This window comes from Labrus bergylta, chromosome 10, assembly GCF_963930695.1.
Source record: "Labrus bergylta chromosome 10, fLabBer1.1, whole genome shotgun sequence".
In the NCBI taxonomy this organism is placed as follows: domain Eukaryota; kingdom Metazoa; phylum Chordata; class Actinopteri; order Labriformes; family Labridae; genus Labrus; species Labrus bergylta.
In genome coordinates this window covers 2,552,886-2,578,411 of record NC_089204.1, presented here as the reverse complement: position 1 = coordinate 2,578,411, position 25,526 = coordinate 2,552,886, and the positions used below count along the sequence as shown (strand labels likewise).

Genomic DNA, 25,526 nt, shown 5'->3' with positions numbered 1-25,526 from the left:
TTTCTTAAGGTCTAGGAAGACTGCCATATTCCCTTTGTCTTTACATAATTTGAATTTTTCCATAAGGTAACAGTTAGCACTTTCTGGAGAAGATTTTGGTCTAATCCCAAATTGTAATGGGTGCAGATAGCTGTTTGTTTCCAGGTAGTTTGTTAATTGTATTGCTACAGCCTTCTCCAAAATATTTGATATAACAGGGAGGATTCTGATTGGCCGATAATTACCCACTTGGTTCTTTGCTCCTGATTTAAAGATAGGTGTCACTCTTACACTTTTCCATGCATCCGGGAAAATCCCATTGGCCATGGATATGTTGATCAAGTGGGTTAATGGTTCTGTCAATACATCACTCTGCTGTTTCTAGAATGGAACATCCAGGTTATAGAGATCTTTAGAGTGGGTGGCTACAATATTATCAATTATGTCAGCTAATTGCTTTTTGGTAACTGCTTGCAAATTGAACAAATTATCTCTGTCTATATCTGTAAATGTGTCAGTGACCCTGCCAGTTTCAGTAAAATTACTGAAAGTTCCCTGACTGACTTGATGAAATAATCACTGTGTGTGTGTGTGTGCAAGTTGTGTGTGCAAGTTGTTCACTTTCAGAGATAATAAGGCTTTTAACTTTTTTGGGGTTTCCCCTGTGGTTTAATCAAGCTATTTGTGTGTTTCCAAATTGCTGAAATGTTGCCTTTTGCGTTTATCGTTTCAGTGTAGTTCATGGCTTTAGTGTAGTTTATAACTTTGTGTGTGCGCTTTTCATAGTCTCTGTTTGTAAATCAAAGTTCACTCCCTTCTGGCAAAAGTCCGCTCCGGTGTACCCACGACCCACAGTTTAGTCCATTTCAGTTCAATGTTTAACAACGAAACAAAAACTCTGCTCCGGGTTTTACTGCGGACCTCAAAAACAAATAAGGAAATAAACTCAAAAGAAAACCAGCGTCTCTCTTCGCGGTGCAACAATCAAAAACACAAACAAACAAAAGGCACACCAGGTACTCATGGTACCAAAGTTTATAAAGTCAGTCAGTACGTCAGAGCCAGTCCTTGCATCGGTACCGGCATCTCCTGACTCCTACGAACAGCTGATCCGAACAGAGAAACACACAAATCCGACAGAGAATCGTGCCTGACAACGACAGACCTCCAGCGACTAACATGTCACACAAACGGCTATAACACCGACTTCAAAACACGCTCTATGCCGAGGTGACACTTCTCATTCACTGACTTTCTTTCACTGACTCTCTGCTTCAATTACCGGTGACTTGCACCTATACAAATGCCCTTCCTGGAGGTCGGATTCAGACTGCGCGGGGTACTGTGGCTGTTTTCCATTGGAGTGTGAGATGAATGTGGGTGGATAACAGAGGAAGCCATGAATGGAGGTGTGAGTTACTGGAAAGGGGTGTAGAAAGGGGATTCTGATTCTGCAGGTGCTACAATATATTTGGATCATTGCTTAGAAGAACACTGTCCCATGTCACCCTTTTAAGTTCATTTAATAGCTTTATTAGATCCTGTTTTGGTATCACAATTTTATTTGACTTTGGCAAATTGAAATTAGTAAAATGTTTTCCTGTAAGTTTCCTGGAAGCTAAACTCATATTGTGATCTGACAATCCTGTTATGAGACTGTACATCTTCACAATTGGTTCCTCCTGGTTTTGAAAATATTAGATCTATCGGATACTCTGTTTATTTTGTAATTCTGGTGGGCCCTTTAATTACCTGACTAAACTCAAATTTAATCATGGAGCTTTTAAGTTTTGACCAGTCAATATTAAAATCTCCAAAAAGCATCACCTCTGTTTTGTGGGAGATCATTATGAGCAGTGTTTCTAATTTATCATAAAAGCCAGTGTCACATGCAGGAGAATTGTATGAAACTAAGATACGGATGTGCATCTCTGAGGGTAGGTATACATTTAGTCCTAATCATTCCATTGATACGTCATACTCAAACTCGATTTCTGTACATTTAGTACCTTATATAAATAAAAAAACCTCCCCCTCTTCCTGTGGTTCTGTCTAAAACATACATACCCAGGTACTTCAATTATGGTGTTTAAGACTTTACTGTGACTATCGGTATCAGATCATTTTTATCTAATTAAAAATTATATAAATTCAATAATAATAAAAAAGCAGCTTTCCACTTACCCCGGTGGGTTGGCTCTGCAGTAAACGTGTGGCATGCTGGTGGCTGAGACCCAGCTGTAGCCACACAGCATGTGTGTGCACCAGTCTGTCCAGGACACTGAGCCTCCGATGGAGGGAGTCATAGCCCGAGTCTCTCGCTCCCGCCTGCCCTGCACCAATTCCAGCACGAGGGGAAGCCGGCAGGAAGAGACCCCCCACCTCTTCACCCAGCCTGAAAGTAAGATGAAACAGATAAATAAACTGAAGGGATTTTATAAAAGAACATTTTCACACAATGCCAGATTAATGTAGCATGACTGGATGACATTCATCACTACTGCCAATAAATCTAATTTTTCAGAGCTATTTTTATGTCTTTTTGTCAGCAGAATTCCAAAGAATCTGCCTACCGTCTTTAACAGCAACTTAGTAATGCTTTGAAAAACAGACAGTAAAGCATTAATTTTCTCTCAAAATCTTAATATATGACATCTGGATTGTGTTTCTTCTTTGAAGCTGATGTTTTAAAGGTGTGTTCCTGCTAAAATAAAAGTGATTCTTAGACGTATCGGTACCCCTGAGCTTCAAATGACCGGCCAGAGGAGACACGTCTCTCTGAATCACTGACAAACTTTAAGTGAGTTTAGTTCTTTCCTCCTTTGAATAAACACTGATTTACACTTCATGTATGTTTGTTTGTAAATGTTTCTAATTTGACTACTCACCTTTCATAACCCTGTTCTTGGTTTTCAGTCACATTGCTTTACTTTATTGGAGCTGTAACTTCATAATTCCTTTCTTGTTTTTGAATACTGTTTTGAATTTCAAATCTTTAGCCTGCTTCTACTTTTGAATCAAGCACTTTGTAATCTCTATTTTTTTCAAAAGTTATTTTAATATTTCAAATATCTATACATTTACTCTTGGGTTATTAGGCCTTTACCATAATCATATTGTGTAAGTTTAAAGGAAGAATGTGCAACGTTTTGATCCAGTAGATCTCGCCCTTGAGCACCAGCAATAAACCAAACTGCTTTTTGACGACGCCTCCTCTAGTCTGAAGCCTTCGCTCTCCTGCCGCGACACACCTCCAACCCTTCTCCACAAAGGAGTTATGAATTAGAACGCACCATAATTAAACACTATTAAGTTCAAGCGGAGGACAAATTGTCCTTTGCTGGAGCTGAAATTGCCTGTAGCCTTCATTGTTGTGTTAGCATGCTAATGTTAGCACACTTTGGTTAACTCAGCCTCATAATGCACATCGATTGACACAGAATGGCCGAGATCTAAAGATACTTACGTGAAATCTAAAAAAGCAGTGAGTAGGCTGTGTTATTCTTCTTTTTTCTAGTCCTTGACTAAAACAGCTTTATACACAAGGCCGTCCCGTCCATGTAAACATGATGTAAACACGGCTCAGACAACAGTACAGCAAACGGGACTCACCATTCTCACTCATTGTAGACAGTCATGAGTCAGAGAGACGTTTACACAGGATAGACTGGATTTCTGCTGTATTTATGTGTAAAATGTTGCATATTTTTTCATTTAATGTATGTTTATATTTAAAAGTCACTGATTTAAATCATCTGTAAAAATAAATATACTGGCCCAATATTACTGAATTGCTCTATAGTCAAAGCATTCAATAACTAATATTGTGTTGCACAAGCATCAACAAACTTAAAAAGAAGTAGACAGCACTAATATGATGAAAAGATGCTGATTCATGTGTTGACAGTTCATGACTTCAATTCAATGAATTCAATTACTAATTATTAACAGGTTAAGTAACTGGAACTGATGTTTCATACTGCTGGTCTGCCTCCCTCACACTAAACCTGGACTTCATGGATTCTACAGAACTTTGGCGCTGAAGAGGAATTAATCAGCACAAATTTACAGTAAATACTCCATCCAAAGTGTGCTCATGCACGTACACATTCTGAGCCTTTTGTTATAAGGGAAAATGCATTTTGTTACTGGCTTGTCTTGTGTCTTTCTTCTACAACATATTTTTTTAAAAGTGATTTTATCTTGATTTAAAAAACAACACACGCGTTGCTCCATTTCGTGCTTATCATGATAACTGACAATGCATGTTGGCCACTGATGTGTCTTTGGCTGGTCACCAAGTCACACAACATAAAAGACCTAGTAAGAGTGACCTCTGCTGGTAGTCATAGGTAATAGCAAGACCTTTAAATCAAAAGGTTGTACTTGCTCGTACATAAAAAGTGTGCGTGTTAGGGTTGAAAAATTGTGATCATCATTATTATTTGATTGATATTAAGATCACGATTATTAAAGATGACCACTCATTGATTTTTTCAAACATCTGGACCACGTGCATTTATCAGACTTAAACACTCTTAACACTTTGACATTCTGAACTCCTTGAAAAACAAGCAATACAAGTGAAAAATATACATAAAAATAATGATATATGATAAATAAAAATAAATTCAACATGTTTTTGAGGTAGAGATTATGTACTCGTGGCCAAAACATAACAACACTTTCAAACCTTAACCACACTTGATAAACCTGTTGCACAAAACAAACACAACACAGCATTGTAGGATGACAAATTTAATTGAAATTCGATTAATTGCCCTGCCCTAATGCATATGCACACACTCTTCCTTTCTCTGCACACACATGGTCAACAACATAAATTCTCACTCACCCAAGGAGAGGATCAGTCTTGTTGTCTCCTTCTGATTGTTCTGTCTTTTTCCCCATTTCCTTCTTCAGTGTGCCTATTTCCCAGGCAAACGAGTCAATTAGCTACAAGGAGACATAAAGAACAATGTCTTTATTTTATGGAAAACAGCAGCAGGTCACATACAAGTTCAAACAAACTAAAATATGAATCGATGGAGTCAGGTTTTTCTCAGCCTCTATTAGTGTTTTCAGTTTCTACTGCAGTATGTATTGCCTGTGTGTGTGTGTGTGTGTGTGTGTGTGTGTGTGTGTGTGTGTGTGTGTGTGTGTTTGTGTGGCTGCAACACAATGTACCCCGCTGCCTGACCACTTCCTATTGACCACACAGAGTTACTAAAGAGGAACACGGGGAGGAAACAATTCATAACAATTCAGTAAGTTGTAAAATCTCTACTGTGCTGTATTAATGTTACAGAAGTTACAAATGTAACTTGCAGCAGGTTTGACAAGCAAACCAACATTTCCAAATCAAATGTTTCATAAGATCAAACAAAACCTTTTCTGATGTGAGTAATTATTCATATTTTTGTTAATGTGGGCCCACAATACCGCTTCATGTTGTGTTTTAAGGAAGAATGTTGGAAGCAGGAAGACAAAATTGTCCTTTGCTTGAGTTGCAACTGCCTGTGGCCTGCACTGTTGTTCCAGTGCTCGAGTTTGAGGAGAGTCCCAACTACCAATTAAAGTGTTTAATGCTTCTAAGCTGAGCTTTAACTTTCTATCATCTGTATCATCTGCCTCTTAAAACACAGGGCCAAATTATGATGAATTAAGTTGAGCAGTGCAAGCTGTCCGGTGATTTTTATTGCGTTGTATTGATATAGCTCCTTTTCAAATGGTTATGTTAAATGAAGCTGTTGTTAGTGTTAATGTTTCAATGTGTGCAGTGATGTCACTGAAGCAAATATCATGAAACATTTAAGCGACAAAAAATATCCAGGAAAATCTCCATAGAGGACTGATCAACTTCTAGCATGTAAAACAAAATTTTGAAGACAGCTCAGTGAACGTGTTTCATAATAAAAGATTCTTAACCATCCTGTCTACGTGCCTGGTTACTGAACTTGAAGTGACAGTGCTATGTGTCATGCATAGACGCACGCGCACCACACCCCACTTGTGGAGATGCACTGATTGATTCTGCTGCTATGAGATCACAGCAGGTGTCTGATTAACTCAAAACTACCTGCAACCCACCTGATAGTGATCTGAATTTGAAACGTACATTTTCAGAATAGATTGAAAAGGTGCAGGTACAGATACAGTAAACCAGCCAAATTCACTTCGACCTGATTCTGTATGATATGAGATCTGATTACTTCTTGATTAAAACAACCAGAGTTTTGTTTGCACTGTAAACAGGTACACCAGCAGTTACTCCTGAGTTGTATCAGTAGATCTAAGGAAGCTGCTTATCATGTTATAAACTGAAAACCAAATCATTAGGACTATAAGCTGAATGAAAATAAAGACCATTATAAAATCATTCTTCTTGTACATTTTTGTCTTAAGTTCTGGTATGCCTTAAATGGGAATAGTCTGAGGTTGTTTCTTTTTCCTTGAATTATTCTGGTGGTGTCATTTGTTTCATTTCCCAGTTATCCGTCTAGTTGGGCAATGCATCTATTAGGTAACATCAGATCAGCTGCCTGAAATCTAGTAGCTCAACTGTTTAAGAGGAAATCAAACTGACTCATTGGATTTCGACGTTAACAGCCTCAATTTTTCAGAATGACTTAATCTCATTCTGAATAAAGACGGAGCTGCACTGGAAACCGGACATTACTGCACTCAGACACACCACAGCTGAGTTTGATAATGGCGCAGACAGTGCACACTGTTTTTGTTGATCAGTTCATTCACTGTTTTCCTCTTTGTTCTTCTCTGTTAGGTCAAACAAGAAAGGGCCAGGTAATGCTTGACGTTAAAATAAGAGGCAATTGACACAGCTTTAACACTCGTACACATTTTTCAAAGGTTACCTAAAGGTCACTTGATGCACATACAAAACATGTCAATAATATATTAAAGATGGAAACAAAAGAACATGATAAAAAGAGATACTGTGGTAGTATTGCAAGAAACCAAGCAGGAACCTCTGGTGTTGAGTTTCCACTCGAGGCTAGCTGCAAAAGCCTCAATGTCACGTACATGTTTATTATAGCAGTAATAAACATGTTTAAAGCCAACAAATTTGGTATGGGGGGTGGGGGCTTCAAGGGCCCCTTTAGAAACCAATGGGTGACGTCCATGTTTTATACAGTTTATGATTGTAATTTAGCCAGAAACTTCAGGCTATATTTGCAGGGTCACTGTTACCCACAAAAAATGGCATACATTGGAACAGCATCTCCAATATTGATATTACCAGGCTTCTGGTGTTGGAGCTTATTAGAGAAATTCCAAGGCATTTAAGGATGGGGAAGAATCAATTATCTGGACCAGTTAGCTTGCCCACTTCCATCACTGCAACACTTGTTGGTTTGCTGTGATAACTGGTCTCATATCTATCAAACTGAGGGTTGTCCAGGACAAAACAAAATCAAACTCTTCAGGACTGAATCTAAATTTAGAAGGAGGACATACTGGCTGCTGCATTGTTGTCAGAGAAGCCAGCACTTCAACATAGCATGTTTCCTGCATATCTGATGATATAATAAGGTAATTTTATTATTATTTCATTTGACATCTTATATATTGCTCCTTTCCCTTTAACTTCACTTTATTGTCCGAGAGGACCTTTAGTTTGCAGCGAGGTTAAAACCATAACACTTAAAGAAAACAGAGGCATGCAGTAATAATAGTATTCTATTTTATATCCAGTAGCTCATTATATGTACATTAATGTGCAGTCACATTTTTACTCATAGTACCTTCAGAGCTATTTTTTATTTTATTTGAGCGTTCGGTACATTGAGATTCTTGAACTTACTGATCCCTGTCTTCTATTTATAGTTTCCCTTCTACCCCACCTTCCTTCTGGTTTCCTCTCAGACCCAAAATTAGAGCCAAGAGCAGATGTGGAGGAGGTATCATAAGGTGTTACAAGTAGTGGTAAAAATGTATTCACAGAATGACTTTTGTGACAAAGCATTTTAGAGGAAAATGTACTGAAGTGTGTTGATCCTTAATTTAAAAAAGCAAGTCTGCCCTTTACATAAAACTTTTAATAATCACAACATGATATTGAAATGTTATTTTTACGTGACAAATCTCTCTTACTTTACCTAACGTGGGGTTTAGTATGATGTCTGACCTTTGCTCTTTGCTGTGAGGTGTGGTCACACTTCAGGGCCATGTGTGTTTAGGACAAGTCTATAATTATGACAGGCTGTAGATAAACAGCAAGAGCAACTCTACACTATGTTCTGCAGGTGAACTTAACAGATACTGCATAAAGTAATATAATGCTTTGATATTTCATGTTTTGAATTCATACGGAGACCCCTGAGATCTGTCCAATGCTTGCTGATAATACCTTCTTTACTCCATGTGCTAGATTTGAATTTAAATGTATCAATTTACAAAAGAACAGTGGCTTTAAGCAGTAAAGAGTTTCCACAGTAAAAATAATGTTTTTCCTTGGACAACACGAAGAGAATAACCTTTGTAGTTTCTTAATTTTCACCTCTGATTTTGCATTATTTTCCGTTTAGTAACGCGATGAATGGGATCAGGTGGTGAAAAGGGAATGTATTCAACGGTAAGCAGGAGAGACCGATCATAATGCAGTCTGCAGATGACAATTATTAGTGTAAAAACAGGAGGGTTAACAAGTGTACATGGCAGCTGTGATTATAGCCTCAATAAGATTAAGCTCTCTTGCAGCACAGGACAAAGTTTCTTTTACAGGAAAAAATATCAGATTCATTACACTGAAGCACAAGTGTCACACAGTTTACATAAAAACGTATCAGAAGGTGAAGTGAGTTGCACTGATTTGGGTCACATTAGATACCCTGTTGCCTGGTTAAAGGTCCTCTTAATGAAATCGTTGCTTTACAGTCTTGTGTTAAGATGTAAACAGTCAGATACTGTATGTGTGTGTGACTGATGGGAGAAGCAAAGGTAGCACTAAAACACACTCACGAGTCACAGATATAAACAGACCTGCAGTACTGACTGAGGCTGAGCACCGGAGCTGAGGCGGGTTTCAAGCCTCCTGACAAGCTGCTTCACCGAGCCCACCTGTCAATCATGTCAGCTACGTGCCTAACTATCGATAACATGTAGCGTTAATAAAAATCAAAACAGATGAGTTATAAAAAAGGGAGCCTGAGCTGGAAAAAGAGCTCATGCTTTTTTGTATTATAATAAAATTAGGAAATTAACATTGGATTTTCAAAGCAGCTTGATTTGAATCCTAGGATGATTCATAAATCTATTTAGCCCCTGATGAGTTCATCGATCTTATAAACAGCGTCAGCAATTTGCAATAATCGTATCATAAACGTCAGTTTTGTACTCCTCAAACATGCCTGAGGCACTAATGACATTTAATTTACAAAAAAATAAACTGAATTTGTTGGTTAAGGGAAATTATATATTCCTTAAAATACCTCTGTTCAGCAAACAAAGAGATGCTGAGATTTAAGAAAACCAGCAGAGATGAAAAGGCTGGCAGGTAAACAACAGAGCTGCACTCAGCTCCACCTCTCTCTCTTCCTTCTCTGTAATCTTCTCCAGGAGCCTGTAACTGGACGTTTGGCTGCCCCCCACCCTCACTGTATTTTTTAGATCTGTGTGAAAACGGGTTTGCCCCACACACACATATACTTATTTAAGTGTTGTGTACCTTAAAGAAGCTGCCTCTCTTCTCCTGCTTGCAGGGCGGACTGATGGTGGACATGATGTCATGTGATGTGGTGCCTTCTCTGTCCGAGTCTCGGCCGAACTGTCTGTGAAGGAACGAGAAGTTTAGAGCTACACATACAAAGAAACACAAAATGAGGAAGTTCATTTTGTCCACTCAAGATCAGTCTAAATGGAGACACATGAAGACAGAAGTGGTTTCAAAGGCGGCTCTGTTTCACAGTCACACCGTTTTTTACGCCCATTTCAGGAACGTATACAGGCTATAACTCAACTGGCCTCAAATATGACACAAAATATCCCGTCAAAAATTCAATATTTCTGAAAGTTATCAAGAAGTGAGGACTTTAGTTAAAGCTTGATGACGTTAACTTGGTGAAAACAAAATCAAACTCAGCACTCTGTTTTTTCGTTGTTGCACAATCCAGACAAAATGTACATTCAAAACCGTGGATTTTACCATTTGGTTTCACAGCATGTGTTTTAAATGACTCACCCTAACCTGTCACTTGTGTTTAAGCACTCCAAAAAAAGAATCAGCCAAAAGGCTATTTTTCATCTGCAGTTCCATACCAAGACAATACGAGGCGAGGGTGACCTACAATACGTCACTTAGTGTCAAATCAACACTAGTTTGTTAAGTGCGACATTGCAGTTTGTCGTAATGAAGAAGTCTACATTTTCACTTTACAGAATGGATTTTATTTAATGGAAAAACCATAAGCTGGAGTCCCTTAACTCTAGTCCCCTTCCTCCCTTTTTTACATCATCACCCAGCTGATAGCACACTCTAAAAAAACAGGCTTACTTGCCCTAACAAAAATGTTTCTTTTTTGTGCCTTTGATGGAGCTCTTACAGCCATTTCACTCAAATCAATGACTACCAAAGCCTAGTCATAGTGGTTTATGCACAACAGAGAGGAATAACACATGTTCACATATCCACAGGCATGCTTGACCTAGATGTTGTGGATTTTGTTTCAGAGTTGATATGAGCCAGCTGTGTCAAGGCATGCAAACACTTCCCAGACCTCCCATTTAAGAAAGACACATGGGAATAAACCTCCTCAGCATCCATTTGTGGAGAAAAAATTCCTATCCATGCTGTCAGACACATCCACAACAATGCAGGGACGGAAGATTGTTGTGAAAGCATAAATCTTGGGACTATTGTTAGACTGAGTGTTTGCCATTTTTTTTTTTTTTTTAAAGATTTATCCTTGGGCTTTGTGCCTCTATTAGAGAGACAGCACAGTGGATAGAGCCGGAAATCAGGGAGGGAGCCACAGGTGGGACCCGAACCCGGGCCACCCGCCCGGAGGAGCAACGCCTCCATTCATGGGGCGTGCGCACAAACCACTGCGCCACCAGCGCCCCGAGTGTTTGCCATCTGACTTTGAGGAAATCTGCTTTACAAAACATTTGCTGTTCACTTATTGTTGGAATGCTTTTGATCCCAGAGCCAGATATGTGCTCTGAGCATGTCCTATACACTTGCTGGCAGGTATTCACTTTCAGTTAGTGAATCCATATTAGATCCAAATATGTATCGTATGCTCCATACTGAGCTGCAAGCTGTGTGTTTGAAAAGATGTAATCCAAAGTTCAAAAGAGATTCTGTCTCTAGACACCACAGAAAAGCAGAATCAAAAGCCTCGTCAAAGTCAGTTGTACATTTTGCCATTGTGTATAAAAGGTACATCGTTGGATTGGAGTTAGGGATGAGGGGGCAGTGTGTTTCTGGCAGCAGAGGTAGTCACCAACCTGTTAACAGGATGGCTGTGTTAATTAAACACTCGGGTAGCAATATTCTAGTGACAGGTAGTTCAAAGTGAAAAGCAGTTGGGTTTGGGTCTGTTTTTTTTTTAAATAGCATTAGTACAGCATCTCTGTTTTAAAAGGCTTAATGAATGACCACAACAATATGGATCAAAGTTAGGTAAAAGTCTTGGTTATTACATTTTAAGTCTGAACAAATCTAATTACTTTTGTGTTTTTTTTGGCATAAAAATACATTTTCACATGAAATAAAACGTTAAAATATTCATGACCACAGAATTTAACGCATACTCCCTGAACAATGCGCCAGGGCCAAGATGTAGGACTCCCTGTCAATGATTCAATTCAATCCAATATCAGGTTGGCTTGCATCCTCAATTTGTTACTGTACATGACTACTTTTTCTCATCAGTGAAGTCAAGCAGTCAGATAAATATGAACTCCCTTTTTTATTATTTAGGAAGTGCTTTAGATATCAATATCAACATAAATGTCTATTGTAAACCAATAAATGATAAAGGTCCAGCCACCGCGGGAAAATCTACAAGCAATGTCACTATTGGCAATAATCAACTCTGTCACTGCATTGTTGGAGAATCTTCCACGTCTGCATTGCGATGCATAGTAAAAAGATAATTTTCAACATATCTACAAAGATGTAACTGCATGTCATAAAATGATCAAGTGATACCCCCTCTTAGCAGACATAACCGAACATTGTTGTGCTAACCCTTATTACTGCAATTAGTAATGCAATGGCAAAAGATAGAAGGGATTGGCATTTTAAGCCAAGATACTATTCGAATGTCAATTACCCATCAACTTTCATCTTTGGATAATTTTTGAAAGAATCTAACTGAAAGTGAATGGATTTGAGGGATGGCTGAGCTGACTAAGAGTCAGAGTCTGTAATATCTTCTACTATTGACATACAGAAGTCAAGGGACAGCATGGCTCTCTATTTGAACACTCACTGATGATACATGAATAAAAGGCAGCTTCATTAAATAAATAAAAATAGAAGTGCTGATCAAATGATTAAACAGAGACACTCAGCTGTAAGCACTTTAACAGTAGCTCTTAGCTACGTACCAGGCGTCAAGATTTTAGGCTAATGGGCACACTCACACTAGACCCAGTTGCCCCACAATTGCCCCCTCCCCTCCCCTCCCCATTCCCTGCACTCACACTGCCTGGCCTGAGCACGGTCACCTCTTGTACACAATGCTGTTAAACACTATGCATTGCTTTACATGATCATGAAGCTTAGACAGGTGGACTAAAAAATTGAAATGTGGAGTCTGTGTCTGCACATTGGAGAAGAACAAAGAGAACAAGACAGCTACATAATGACCTTGTGGCTTACAGCCATAACACTGTGATTTCTTGATAATGGAGCTGGGGATCTTTAAGGCTATACTTCCGCGTTGTGTACCTGTGCATGAGCAACTATACTGTGCCAAAGCACACCTCTTCCAACTGTGCCAGGGCCAAAGAAGTGTACCATGCTTGAGCACGAAACATAGCACTCACACTAGTCAAACGAACTGGACTTTGAGGGTGAAAGCGTGCCTAGGCACAGTACAGATTGCCTTGTGTGAGAGCGCCTTCAGGAGCAAATGACTGGACTGGATTTCTATGTTTTGAACTGGCATGTGTGTGCATGTAAGATTGAGAAACAAAGGGAGAAACAGGTTAATTTCCTGGAAAGGAAAAACAGAGCAACAGAAAGTGTGCGACCTTGCTGCTCTTTATCTCCTGTCTCTCTCACTGCCTTTCCCTCTTCCTCTTCACATCCCTAGTGGGGCTCTGTGGGGCCTACCCCCCCTTATCAAAACAAAGAAGTGCTGTTAGCTTTTGAGGGTTGTTTTGCTCCGAGCACAACTTGTGTCTGTTCGCAAGTGTGACACCAAGATTGTGAGTGATTCACAGTCCCGGACTATGGTAAACAGGAAGGCCCCTGTGGTCTTCAGTCGAGGAAAAACAAACACTGTACTCCCAGTTGTCCAGTAATAAACAAAACAGCCCGAGTCCCAGCCCACTACACAGATACAAGTGAAACAATTTTTAAAGGGCTATTGGTTGTCTGAATGTGGAAATTTAAAAATGTCTCCTCACAGTAAAACATCGACTAGCAATGAAGGCGCAACCACGTTGTCAAACGAAGTATAGGGCTGGACCCGAATATTCAGCTTTTGGAATATTTGTTCGTCGGGTAGGCAATCTATTATTAATTTTGGGATTCGAATATATTCATTTTTGTTTTTATTTTGGGTACCTGATATTCCTATCCTCACAGCCGTCAGTGAACGTCACACTTCAGTTCACCTTGGCCGTTAAAGGGAAGACAAAATGCCGAAGATTTCAGCTGTGTGGGAACACTTTAGATTAAGTGAAGACAAGACAAAGGCAGTGTGCCAAAGAAGCCATTTGAAACTGGCCTACTATTGTGGCACAACAAGTATGAAAAGTCAGCTGAATGCTGTAAGTAGTTTGCTATGTTTTGACGGTGTAAAAAGCAGAGACCATACTAGCTAGCAAACTTAGCTTAGCCTTAACCTTTGCTTGGAAAATAGTTACGACTCGTTCAGTTAGGGTTATAAAACATTATAGAGACTTACTGAGCCGCACCGAGACAAAGTTAAGACTGTGACACCAAAACCAAGGTACCAAACAATCTGTAACAGTTTAACGCTGGTGAGGCTGTTATTAATTTAACATGTTGCTGTTTGCCTCAGTCAGTGTGAACATAACTCACTGAAACTCTTCCGGATGTTTATTCACCTGCTGTGTCCATCTGTGCTTCACTTGCTTGCAACACTGCTCTCAGTAGTATGGGTCCAGTGTTTGAGGGAAATGTACTGATGCAGTATTTTGAAAGCTGGTGTTCAATCTGTTTTCCCTTATGTTTATAATCCTGGTTCTTAATTGCCTTTCCAAACTGGTTTGTGTTCATGTACAGAATACAAACCAGTTTCTGACCTTAACCTCGGGGACAGGAAGTTACTCACAGGGGTTGCCCTTTCAGAGAAAAAGAAGCAGCTAAGGGGGAGGGGTCAGAATATCAACATGACTTAACATAAGACACCTGCAAGCTATTTACACAGATTTTCATCACCTTCATTCAGGGTCAAGTTTTCTGATCGCCTTGTACAAACAGCAATCGTCCGGTAAAATCTGATTAACAGTGAGATGACAAAGGGGGTCTGTAAGGCTTTGTTTTTCTCTGGGTACTGAAGCAATGTACATGAGGCTGTAGTATGAGTGAAATGGAGGTTTCAACAGTTAGCTGCTGAAATGGGATTAAAAAAAGTACACCCACCAAGCACCAAAGGTGCACCATCCACCATGGTTATTAAATGTTTGTTCCAAATATAGTTACCAAAATATGCAGTTTTCACCTCGTTTGGTGTAACTGCAGCTTCTTTCTCCTGCTTCTCTGCTGTCTGCATGTCAAGGCTTTGTGGGTTCAGGCTGGCACTCGGAGTAAACACGAAATGCACACATATCTGGTGGAAGTTTGATATGATGCCAACACACCCGCACAAACAGGAACACCTCAACACCACCCCCATGGGCCATCAGCTACCCTGCCTACAGCTATCTAGTGTTAGCATTGGTCAAACTAAATAGCTAGTATGTGGCAATATTTACAAGCAGTCACTAAAACTTCCTAAGGATTAATTTCATTACGGTTGGTAAGAAATATGCTTGGCTGACTGATTCTTTCATCTGATTGCCAGCCTGGCCTGTGAGACAAAAAGGAAATTTCGGACCCTTGACGAAAACATAGAAGCAGAACAAGGAGAGTAGAAAGGAGAGTACATTATTGAAAGGATCTGCTGATACAAAACATAAAGCAAGTTGTTTATTCCTCTTCACAAGAGTGAAAGTAACAAACAAGCTGGATACCATTTTTCCTCATTCAAAGTCTTGCCTGCTGCCTTCAATCAAAAGTCCATGATGTGTTGTGAACTATAGAGCATAAGCTGGAAAAAGCAGCGTTGAAATGGACACTCCTGACCCAGTCGACATCCACCATTCCTGAGCACCTCTCTACCGTCTGTAAAGGATTTCCTGTGGGTCGTGGTTAGACTGGTGGATTGAGGGATTTGGTGGCAACTATTTAGCTTATTTTAAAAAGAGCCAATTTTTAGCTCTTTAAAAAAGTGTGTGAAGTGTCACACATTTCCCTTTACACTGGCTGGGTGTGTCTGTGATTTGCACTGCAGAGTTTTATTACGTGGAAAAACCAAAAAAACAGTAAAGGGAGTTCACTACAGCCGCAGTTATCATAGCATTGTGCTGCACATTACACACTGACTCACACCCTGGACTCCGAGCCAAAGCCTAAACCATGTCAATCAAAATACTGAACACCAAAAAACATACTTCAATGAAATGAGTCTAAATTAAGAATCAAACTCTTGATTGTTCTCACAATAAACTTAATGCACATCACACGTCGCTTCAACTGTGCATTTTAGAAATGGAACAATATGATGAGTCAATGATACCTTGAATAGGTTCTCTCAAAAAGAAGACAAAGCTTTCAAAATAAATCTCTGAATATACGCTGAACTCAGAAACATGGTCTACACAGCATAGCTTTAACATTACCAATGACCAACTCATTGCAGCAGGCTGTCCCCACCAACGATCCGGAGGAACCTAAGAGAGCTCTAAATAACAGCAAGCTAAAAGGAAAATCTCAAAAAGATACTGCAGACGTTTTAAGACTAGACTAAGTTCCGTTCTTCTGGAGGTCAGAGCCATTGGCAACATTTCTGTGATGTTGGGAAACAGCCTGTGGCTAAAGGTTTTTGGGTTAAAAAAAAAAGGCCTATAGTAAAAAATGTAGGTCCTCTAAATTTGCCCAACATAGCACACTATGCATACTATCACCACTTTTGAAGGTACACTCTGTGGTAACATGCTTTGATAGATGACAGCAGACCTGGGTATTCTGTAGCACAAACTACATCAACCTCTCTCCAGCTCATGGCTAGAGAGCTACACACTATTTTCTGAAAAATCCCTGACTCTTTGGGTTTAATGAGATGTTGGTTCTAAATCAACTTGTTTGATTTCTGGAAGTGACACTTTAGTTTGGGTAGAGTATAGGCTACTACCTAAGGGCAAGCAAGTTTCTATAACAACAATTCTATGATTCACTTTATATTACAGTGTCTGCCATTGAATCGTTCCCATCTTCCATGTAGAGATTAACTTGAGTTAATTTATTTTAAAGCATGGCACCTAGCATGACTCATATACCTCCTTCCTCAAGAGATGGTGAAACAGCCCCCAACTCTGCAAAATCAAAGCACTCTTGAATTCCTGACCTGTGACTCAGGTTTGAGGAAGAAAACAGTACTAGTCTGAGTTGTCCCCAACCCTGAGCACTAAGCACATTAGCAGATTGTTGAGCAGATTGAAAAACCAGGGTCTTGGCCAGTATCAGGAAATACATTGGCTCTATTTTGTGTTTTCCTCCATGAAAACTAAACACTGAAAGGAGATATGCAACTTGTGAGTGACTTGTGGTCATAGGTAAGGTTACAGTGTGGGAACCCCGACAATGCCTGGCAGAAACTTCTAATTACCAAGCAAACAATAGATGACACACCAATCTGTGAGCTGGAGGCATTCGGGGGCTACAGAAAGCCGAGCTTTCAGCCACCAGCTACAAAATTCCACTGCAGACAAGTGGATTTCTAGGCTGAGATGAAATATCAGACTACATCAACAGATGCTTCAGGCAAAACAAACCTTTGGGGATGAACTCTCTTTGTTAATGACATGACAATCTAGAGCTGCTTATTATTGAGGATTGTCCTACGATGCTAGACCATCTTCTTCTTAGTGTATTTTATTATTACTAACGGACAAAACACCACCTTAGTTCAACTCAAAAGTTGTTCAGCCTATAGCCTAAGCCTATAGGTTATATTCCTGGTCACCGAAGTGGGGAGACACCAATCGGGGCCAGCCGATATTGGCAAATAAATATCTATATTTATCTCTACATAGCCTACAGGTCTAAGAAAGATATCGGTCAATATATCAATAAATTATTATTTTTTTCTCCCCCCACTGTCGATATCAGCACCAAAACACTCAGATGTCTGCTGCTCTTCACACGTAGGCAGATTCACATCCCTGTGTGTCTATGTAAGTTGTGTATGTCGACTCACTTGCTAAGGTCTATGAAAATGACTTAGGCTTATATTGTGTTTCTAGACTTTCTTCTTATAGGCTGCAAAGCTGTATAAAATATATTTGTTGTTTTCTTTTGTGCTTTTCTTCTGTGTTGCCGATATTTTGCGTGTGCTTAGCTGTGCGCTAAATTTGTATGCATTAACCACCTCCAGTGGGGGTCCTCAGTAACCTGGGGTAGTGAGCTGAAAAGTTTGGGAACCCCTGTAGCCTAACATATGAGCAAATTGCTTGCATGATACAGGCAAGTCGTCCTGAATCTACAGACTCATACTGAGGCCTCAGACAATGTATCTACTCTTTTAATGACCCTACAGTTGTGTTTTGATTTGATATCTATGCTACTAACGGTTGTGCCCTGACCTGGTTTAATCTCCATGAAGGTTATGATGAACTATTACAGGCTGTCCTGCACATTAAAATGTCAACCAATGGAAAAATAATAATTTCCCTGTTGGCATCGTTGTGTATAATTGTTGCGGGCGCTTCAATCACGTCTGATTAAACACTGACGTCGCAACAGGTGGCGATAAGTTGAAAAACACGTTTCGCAGGATTCCTCTCTCATCGTCTAGCGTAGTAAATATTATTTATTTATTGACGGTGACACAATGTATGACCAAACAGTTTAATGTTTACCCTTTTCAAAAACAGAGCGCTGTTTGGAAGTTAACTAGCCATAGCCAACACAAAGGATATCCGTCTTACCTTTTCACGGAGGGATTTTTAATCCACTTTTGCCATGAGAAAACTCCGCTTCCGCGACGAGTTGCGGACAAAAGTTATTCCAATTATAGTTCCATGGCAAGTACCTTTCGTCATTTACATAATATGTGATGATAAAATGGACATTGCAAAACTTTTCACAGTGAAAAAACACAACTCAGGACAGAGCCGGCTGCCTCCATGGTCCAAAGGTGTTAAGGAGACGTTGGCTGGCTGCGTTTACTCTTGGTAGAAAACATTCCACAAAGCGGTTAGACTTCCGTTATATTTTCCAAAATAAAACAAATACACGTTGCACTATAAAAGCTTTTACGCCGAAATAACATGATTTCCAAACAAATACTGAACACCAAAAAACATACTTCAATGAAATGAGTCTAAATTAAGAATCAAACTCTTGATTGTTCTCACAATAAACTTAATGCACATCACACGTCGCTTCAACTGTGCATTTTAGAAATGGAACAATATGATGAGTCAATGATACCTTGAATAGGTTCTCTCAAAAAGAAGACAAAGCTTTCAAAATAAATCTCTGAATATACGCTGAACTCAGAAACATGGTCTACACAGCATAGCTTTAACATTACCAATGACCAACTCATTGCAGCAGGCTGTCCCCACCAACGATCCGGAGGAACCTAAGAGAGCTTTAAATAACAGCAAGCTAAAAGGAAAATCTCAAAAGATACTGCAGAAAAGATTTCCAATTAATTAAAAAAAAAAACCGAATGGACAAGTTTAATTTTATTTGCTCCTAGAGTAACAACTGTTATTCATTTATTTGTATTTGTTCAGTTCTCCAAACTGAGTCCAACACATTTTGCTGAGTCAACTCAACTAAACTGATATACAAGCCTAATGCTCTACAACAGGGGTGGGCAACTGGCGGCCCCCATGAACCCTCAACGTGGCATATCAATTAATTGGAAACATGAAAAAAACATGACAAAATCTGCCATGAAATCATGAAAACCAGAAATATGACCATGATAACATTTGATCACTGGTATATGTTGAGTTAAATTTGATACATAATTGACTGTAATTGTTTTTGTATGCTACAATTTGGCCCTCTGGCAGTGAGAATTAAATGAATGTGGCCCTTGCTGTGACCAAAGTTGCCCATTACTGCTCTACAACCTAGGCAGGATATCCAGTGCAACATTTATGTGATGATAATTTATTGATTATTTATTATAATTATTCATGTATCATTAGGACATCCACTTTACTTTACAATTGCATCAAACATATGATTATTAGTGCAAATTAGAAAGAAAAAATTACTTCACAAGATAAAGTAACACAAAATATGTTATGATCACATCATACTGGTTTGCAGAATACATTTGTCTGATATTCAACTTCTGTGCACTATTACAATTTAAATGGGAAATGGACTTGAGCTTATATAGCGCCTTTCTCGTCTTCCAACGACTCAAAGTGCTTTTACACCACATGTCACACCTACACATTCACACACTGATGGTAGTGATGATCGCTATGTAGTATCATCCATCAGAAGTAACTAATGCCATTCATACACCACCACCAAAGCAGCGGGAGCAATTCAGGGTCAAGTGTCTTGCCCAAGGACACATCGGACATGTTGCCCAGCTGGGGATCTTCCGGACCTTCCGGTTGAGAGGCGACGACTCTACCAACTGAGCCACAGCCGCCCTTTTACTGATTACTGAATTTACTGATACAATGTTACAACAACAGATAATAATAATAATCAACAATGTTGTAAAAACCTGACATGATGTTTTTCCATAAATAAAATACATGTACATACTTCCTACTTTGTTGGCCTAAAATGCATTTTAGTGTGCCTTTATTATGTCTTAATAGGTTCTAGGCTCATTTCTTCCACTAGACGTGCTATTATGTTCCTTTATTTTGAAGGTGACGGCGCATTACTTCCGGGGGTTTCGTAATTATCCCGACAACTTGACAACTCCGCCTCCTTCCCCTACAGCTCCGCAGAGGAACAAAAACAAACCCTGCTTTGACTTTCATATCACGTGTTCCAACTGGAAAAATGCTATAGGTCCCTGTCTAAAGAATCTGGTACCTCCAGTTAAGAGCAATAACTAGCTAAGCTATTTTAAAAAGGTGGATTTAAGAAAACATCTTAGGATATAAGTGACGACAAAGAATCTTCCACTGATACCAGAAGTTCAGTGCAATAATATTTCACTTGAATGGAAGGATAATTTTGTGGCTGAAAGCTTGTGAGTGGAGCCAGCAATTAAATGAGGACACCTTTGTGTTTGCTGTAAATATGTTTTTAATTCATTGTTTTAGTAAAATGAAAGGACAAACAGAAAATGATGGTTAAAGTGTATTTACTAATTAACCTTTAAACACAAAATAAAAAAATATATATTTAAAGGTTAATTAGCTTTACTAATTTACTGGTTTTATCTGTTGTCAATCTTTAATCAACATTTTGTATTGAACACTGGAGAGCAGTACTGAGCACAGATCAGAGGCCTGTTTCTGAAAGAAGGTAAAGTGGATAGTGAAAGGGGGATAGGAGGGACAATTCGGATGCTCCCTGAGCTCTGAGGTGATTTACTCTCAGATGAGAAACTCTGGGTTTTCGTTTCCAGATCAGCAGATTTGAATTGTTAGATCAACTCCGAGTAGGTCCAATCAGTGTTCAGTGCATGCACCACAACGTTAAAAAGCCAACACGAATGGAAACCTGATTCTACGATTCACCGTGGTAACAGGTGACAAAATCCTCCTACTTTAACCATCTCGAAATGAAGTATATCTTCATACTTCATACATATGGAGAATATGAACAGGTTTTGAAAAGAAGGAACACTGCTGCAGCTGCAAAGGAGAGAGAAGTGGTTTAAGAGAAAACAACTGCTCGCGCCAGCACTTTAATGAAGTCCATTATTTTGATATTTAATCAGAATTATTATAGGCCTTTTGCAGATCAAATCTGGTGGAATTGTAGGCCTATTAAACTTACAATTTATTTTCATTAAGATGTAATCCAGCAGAAGAAGGGTGACTTTAAAGCAGCTCAAAATGAAAAAAAGAACATAATAGGCTCATATAGATTTAGGGTTAGAGTTAGGATAACCCAGAGTTTCCCTCAGTTTAGGGTTACTAATGACGGATTTGGGGAATAAAAGGAAGCCAGATAGAGTACATGTCTTGATTGATAAACATGGACAGGAAACATTGCCCTGCTGAGCCTTGAAATCTGGGAGTTTGGTGGTCAGCAACATTACCCCAACAAGTAGCACTTACTGCATTCATATTCCAAGTCAGTGCATGTGTTTAGGAAATGCTGGTGACAAATTGATAAATTCAGCCAGTCATGCAAAAACAAACACACATTCTCAATGCTGGAGATACATCTGTTGCAAAGTCACAATCAAGACTACCCCAAAGAGAAGCACTTATGAACACAAGAATCATCACTGTCTCCATTTGAGGTGATCTGAATGTGGTTTAATATAGTACTGTCTTCATTTACAGCCTGTCTTATTTGCCATTGAAACCGTCCCAACAAGTAGCGCTTACCTAATTTAAAAGTCAAGTACATGCCCAAGTCAGGTCAATATCCCAGGCACAAAATGCACAATTGCTTGTTAGCTTCTCCAGCTCTTTCTTCTGGCATGTTCTGTGTTGATTCCCCGTTGCAGTAGAAGTTGTGACTGGTTCACATATTTGGCCATCTTTTATTCTCAAGGCAGCCATTTCAACCCAAGTCCGCCTTCATTTTTAACAGGTTTCAATGGTCTTGATAATTGGTCATAGACAATTGGAATACCTGTACTTGGAGAAAAGGCCATCAACATGCAAGTAATTTGCATGCACAGAGGGCTAATCAGTGGGTGTTATGTCATTCTGATCCAAGCCTCCTTCAGCTGCAAAGTTTTCAAAAAATAAAAGCAACTTTAAGAACAATTTATGTAAAACTTCATTTTCTTTCCTTTAAAACAATCTTTATATCTAAGGGTTCTCTCTAAGTGCATCTCAGACTTCCTGAACATGCAGAGGTCAGTAAAACTACCCCAACAAAAAGCACTTACTGCATTTATACCAAAGTTAGTGTTTATGTTAGGGTAACAATACTGACCAGATCGAAATATTGATCATCAAACTGTATGGCATTCAATTCCAGTAGATATAACCCAAGATGCCTGCCAATGTATTAGTTATGGAGTCAGACAATATCATAGGTTGATGTACAACTTGTGTCCACTTTTCACATCCAAGACAACCCCAAAGAGAAGCACTTATGAACACAAGAATCACCAGTGGCTCCATTTGAAGTTATCTGAGAGTGATTCTTCCCTAAGAATCTCTTGAAAATCATGCAGTTGATTTTGTCAAATAAAACTGCCCCAACAAGTAGCACTTACTGATTCAAGTGACAAGCCAATGCTCAAGTTAGGGTAATACTAATGACGGATTTGGGGAATAAAAGGAAGCCAGATAGAGTACATGTCTTGATTGATAAACATGGACAGGAAACATTGCCCTGCTGAGCCTTGAAATCTGGGAGTTTGGTGGTCAGCAACATTACCCCAACAAGTAGCACTTACTGCATTCATATTCCAAGTCAGTGCATGTGTTTAGGAAATGCTGGTGACAAATTGATAAATTCAGCCAGTCATGCAAAAACAAACACACATTCTCAATGCTGGAGATACATCTGTTGCAAAGTCACAATCAAGACAACCCCAAAGAGAAGCACTTATGAACACAAGAATCATCACTGTCTCCATTTGAGGTGATCTGAATGTGGTTTAATATAGTACTGTATTCATTTACAGTCTGTCTTATTTGCCATTGAAACCGTCCCAACAAGTAGCGCCTCCCTAACCAGCTCAGTGCGGACGTGTCCGCTTTTCACATCCAAGACAACCCCAAAGAGAAGCACTTATGAACACAAGAATCACCAGTGGCTCCATTTGAAGTTATCTGAGAGTGATTCTTCCCTAAGAATCTCTTGAAAATCATGCAGTTGATTTTGTCAAATAAAACTGCCCCAACAAGTAGCACTTACTGATTCAAGTGACAAGCCAATGCTCAAGTTAGGGTAATACTAATGACGGATTTGGGGAATAAAAGGAAGCCAGATAGAGTACATGTCTTGATTGATAAACATGGACAGGAAACATTGCCCTGCTGAGCCTTGAAATCTGGGAGTTTGGTGGTCAGCAACATTACCCCAACAAGTAGCACTTACTGCATTCATATTCCAAGTCAGTGCATGTGTTTAGGAAATGCTGGTGACAAATTGATAAATTCAGCCAGTCATGCAAAAACAAACACACATTCTCAATGCTAGAGATACATCTGTTGCAAAGTCACAATCAAGACAACCCCAAAGAGAAGCACTTATGAACACAAGAATCACCACTGTCTCCATTTGAGGTGATCTGAATGTGGTTTAATATAGTACTGTCTTCATTTACAGCCTGTCTTATTTGCCATTGAAACCGTCCCAACAAGTAGCGCTTACCTAATTTAAAAGTCAATTACATGCCCAAGTCAGGTCAATATCCCAGGCACAAAATGCATAATTGCTTGTTGGTCTCTTTCTTCTGGCATGTTCTGTGTTGATTCCCCGTTGCAGTAGAAGTTGTGACTGGTTCACATATTTGGCCATCTTTTATTCTCAAGGCAGCCATTTCAACCCAAGTCCGCCTTCATTTTTAACAGGTTTCAATGGTCTTGATAATTGGTCATAGACAATTGGAATACCTGTACTTGGAGAAAAGGCCATCAACATGCAAGTAATTTGCATGCACAGAGGGCTAATCAGTGGGTGTTATGTCATTCTGATCCAAGCCTCCTTCAGCTGCAAAGTTTTCAAAAAATAAAAGCAACTTTAAGAACAATTTATGTAAAACTTTCATTCGTTTTCATTTTCTTTCCTTTAAAACAATCTTTATATCTAAGGGTTCTCTCTAAGTGCATCTCAGACTTCCTGAACATGCAGAGGTCAGTAAAACCATTTGAGGTGATCTGAATGTGGTTTAATATAGTACTGTCTTCATTTACAGCCTGTCTTATTTGCCATTGAAACCGTCCCAACAAGTAACGCTTACCTAACCAGGTCAGTGCGGACGTGTCCACTTTTCACATCCAAGACAACCCCAAAGAGAAGCACTTATGAACACAAAAATCACCACTTACTTCATTTATACCAAAGTTAGTGTTTATGTTAGGGTAACAATACTGACCAGATCGAAATATTGATCATCAAATTGTATGGCATTCAATTCCAGTAGATATAACCCAAGATGCCTGCCAATGTATTAGTTATGGAGTCAGACAGTATCATAGGTTGATGTACAACTCGTGTCCACTTTTCACATCCAAGACAACCCCAAAGAGAAGCACTTATGAACACAAGAATCACCAGTGGCTCCATTTGAAGTTATCTGAGAGTGATTCTTCCCTAAGAATCTCTTGAAAATCATGCAGTTGATTTTGTCAAATAAAACTGCCCCAACAAGTAGCACTTACTGATTCAAGTGACAAGCCAATGCTCAAGTTAGGGTAATACTAATGACGGATTTGGGGAATAAAAGGAAGCCAGATAGAGTACATGTCTTGATTGATAAACATGGACAGGAAACATTGACCTGCTGAGCCTTGAAATCTGGGAGTTTGGTGGTCAGCAACATTACCCCAACAAGTAGCACTTACGGCATTCATATTCCAAGTCAGTCACAAATTGATAAATTCAGCCAGTCATGCAAAAACAAACACACATTCTCAATGCTGGAGATACATCTGTTGCAAAGTCACAATCAAGACTACCCCAAAGAGAAGCACTTATGAACACAAGAATCATCACTGTCTCCATTTGAGGTGATCTGAATGTGGTTTAATATAGTACTGTATTCATTTACAGTCCGTCTTATTTGCCATTGAAACCGTCCCAACAAGTAGCGCTTACCTAATTTAAAAGTCAAGTACATGCCCAAGTCAGGTCAATATCCCAGGCACAAAATGCACAATTGCTTGCTAGCTTCTCCAGCTCTTTCTTCTGGCATGTTCTGTGTTGATTCCCCGTTGCAGTAGAAGTTGTGACTGGTTCACATATTTGGCCATCTTTTATTCTC

The 25,526-nt window shown here is 39.3% G+C and overlaps 1 protein-coding gene across 1 annotated transcript in view; it reads right to left on the bottom strand.

Moving 5' to 3' along the window:
* The window catches only part of rin2a (Ras and Rab interactor 2a), a 50,250-nt gene extending 31,639 nt beyond the window's left edge, over positions 1-18,611 (bottom strand). Inside the window, exons 1-4 of the mRNA XM_020651086.3 lie at positions 18,391-18,611; positions 9,668-9,770; positions 4,835-4,935; positions 2,164-2,374 (exon numbers count right to left, since the gene is read on the bottom strand). Of these exons, the coding sequence (XP_020506742.1) occupies positions 2,164-2,374; positions 4,835-4,935; positions 9,668-9,721 (366 nt within the window). The 5' untranslated portion in view covers positions 9,722-9,770; positions 18,391-18,611. The remainder of the gene's footprint in view (positions 1-2,163; positions 2,375-4,834; positions 4,936-9,667; positions 9,771-18,390) is intronic.
* Positions 18,612-25,526: the final 6,915 nt, after the last annotated feature.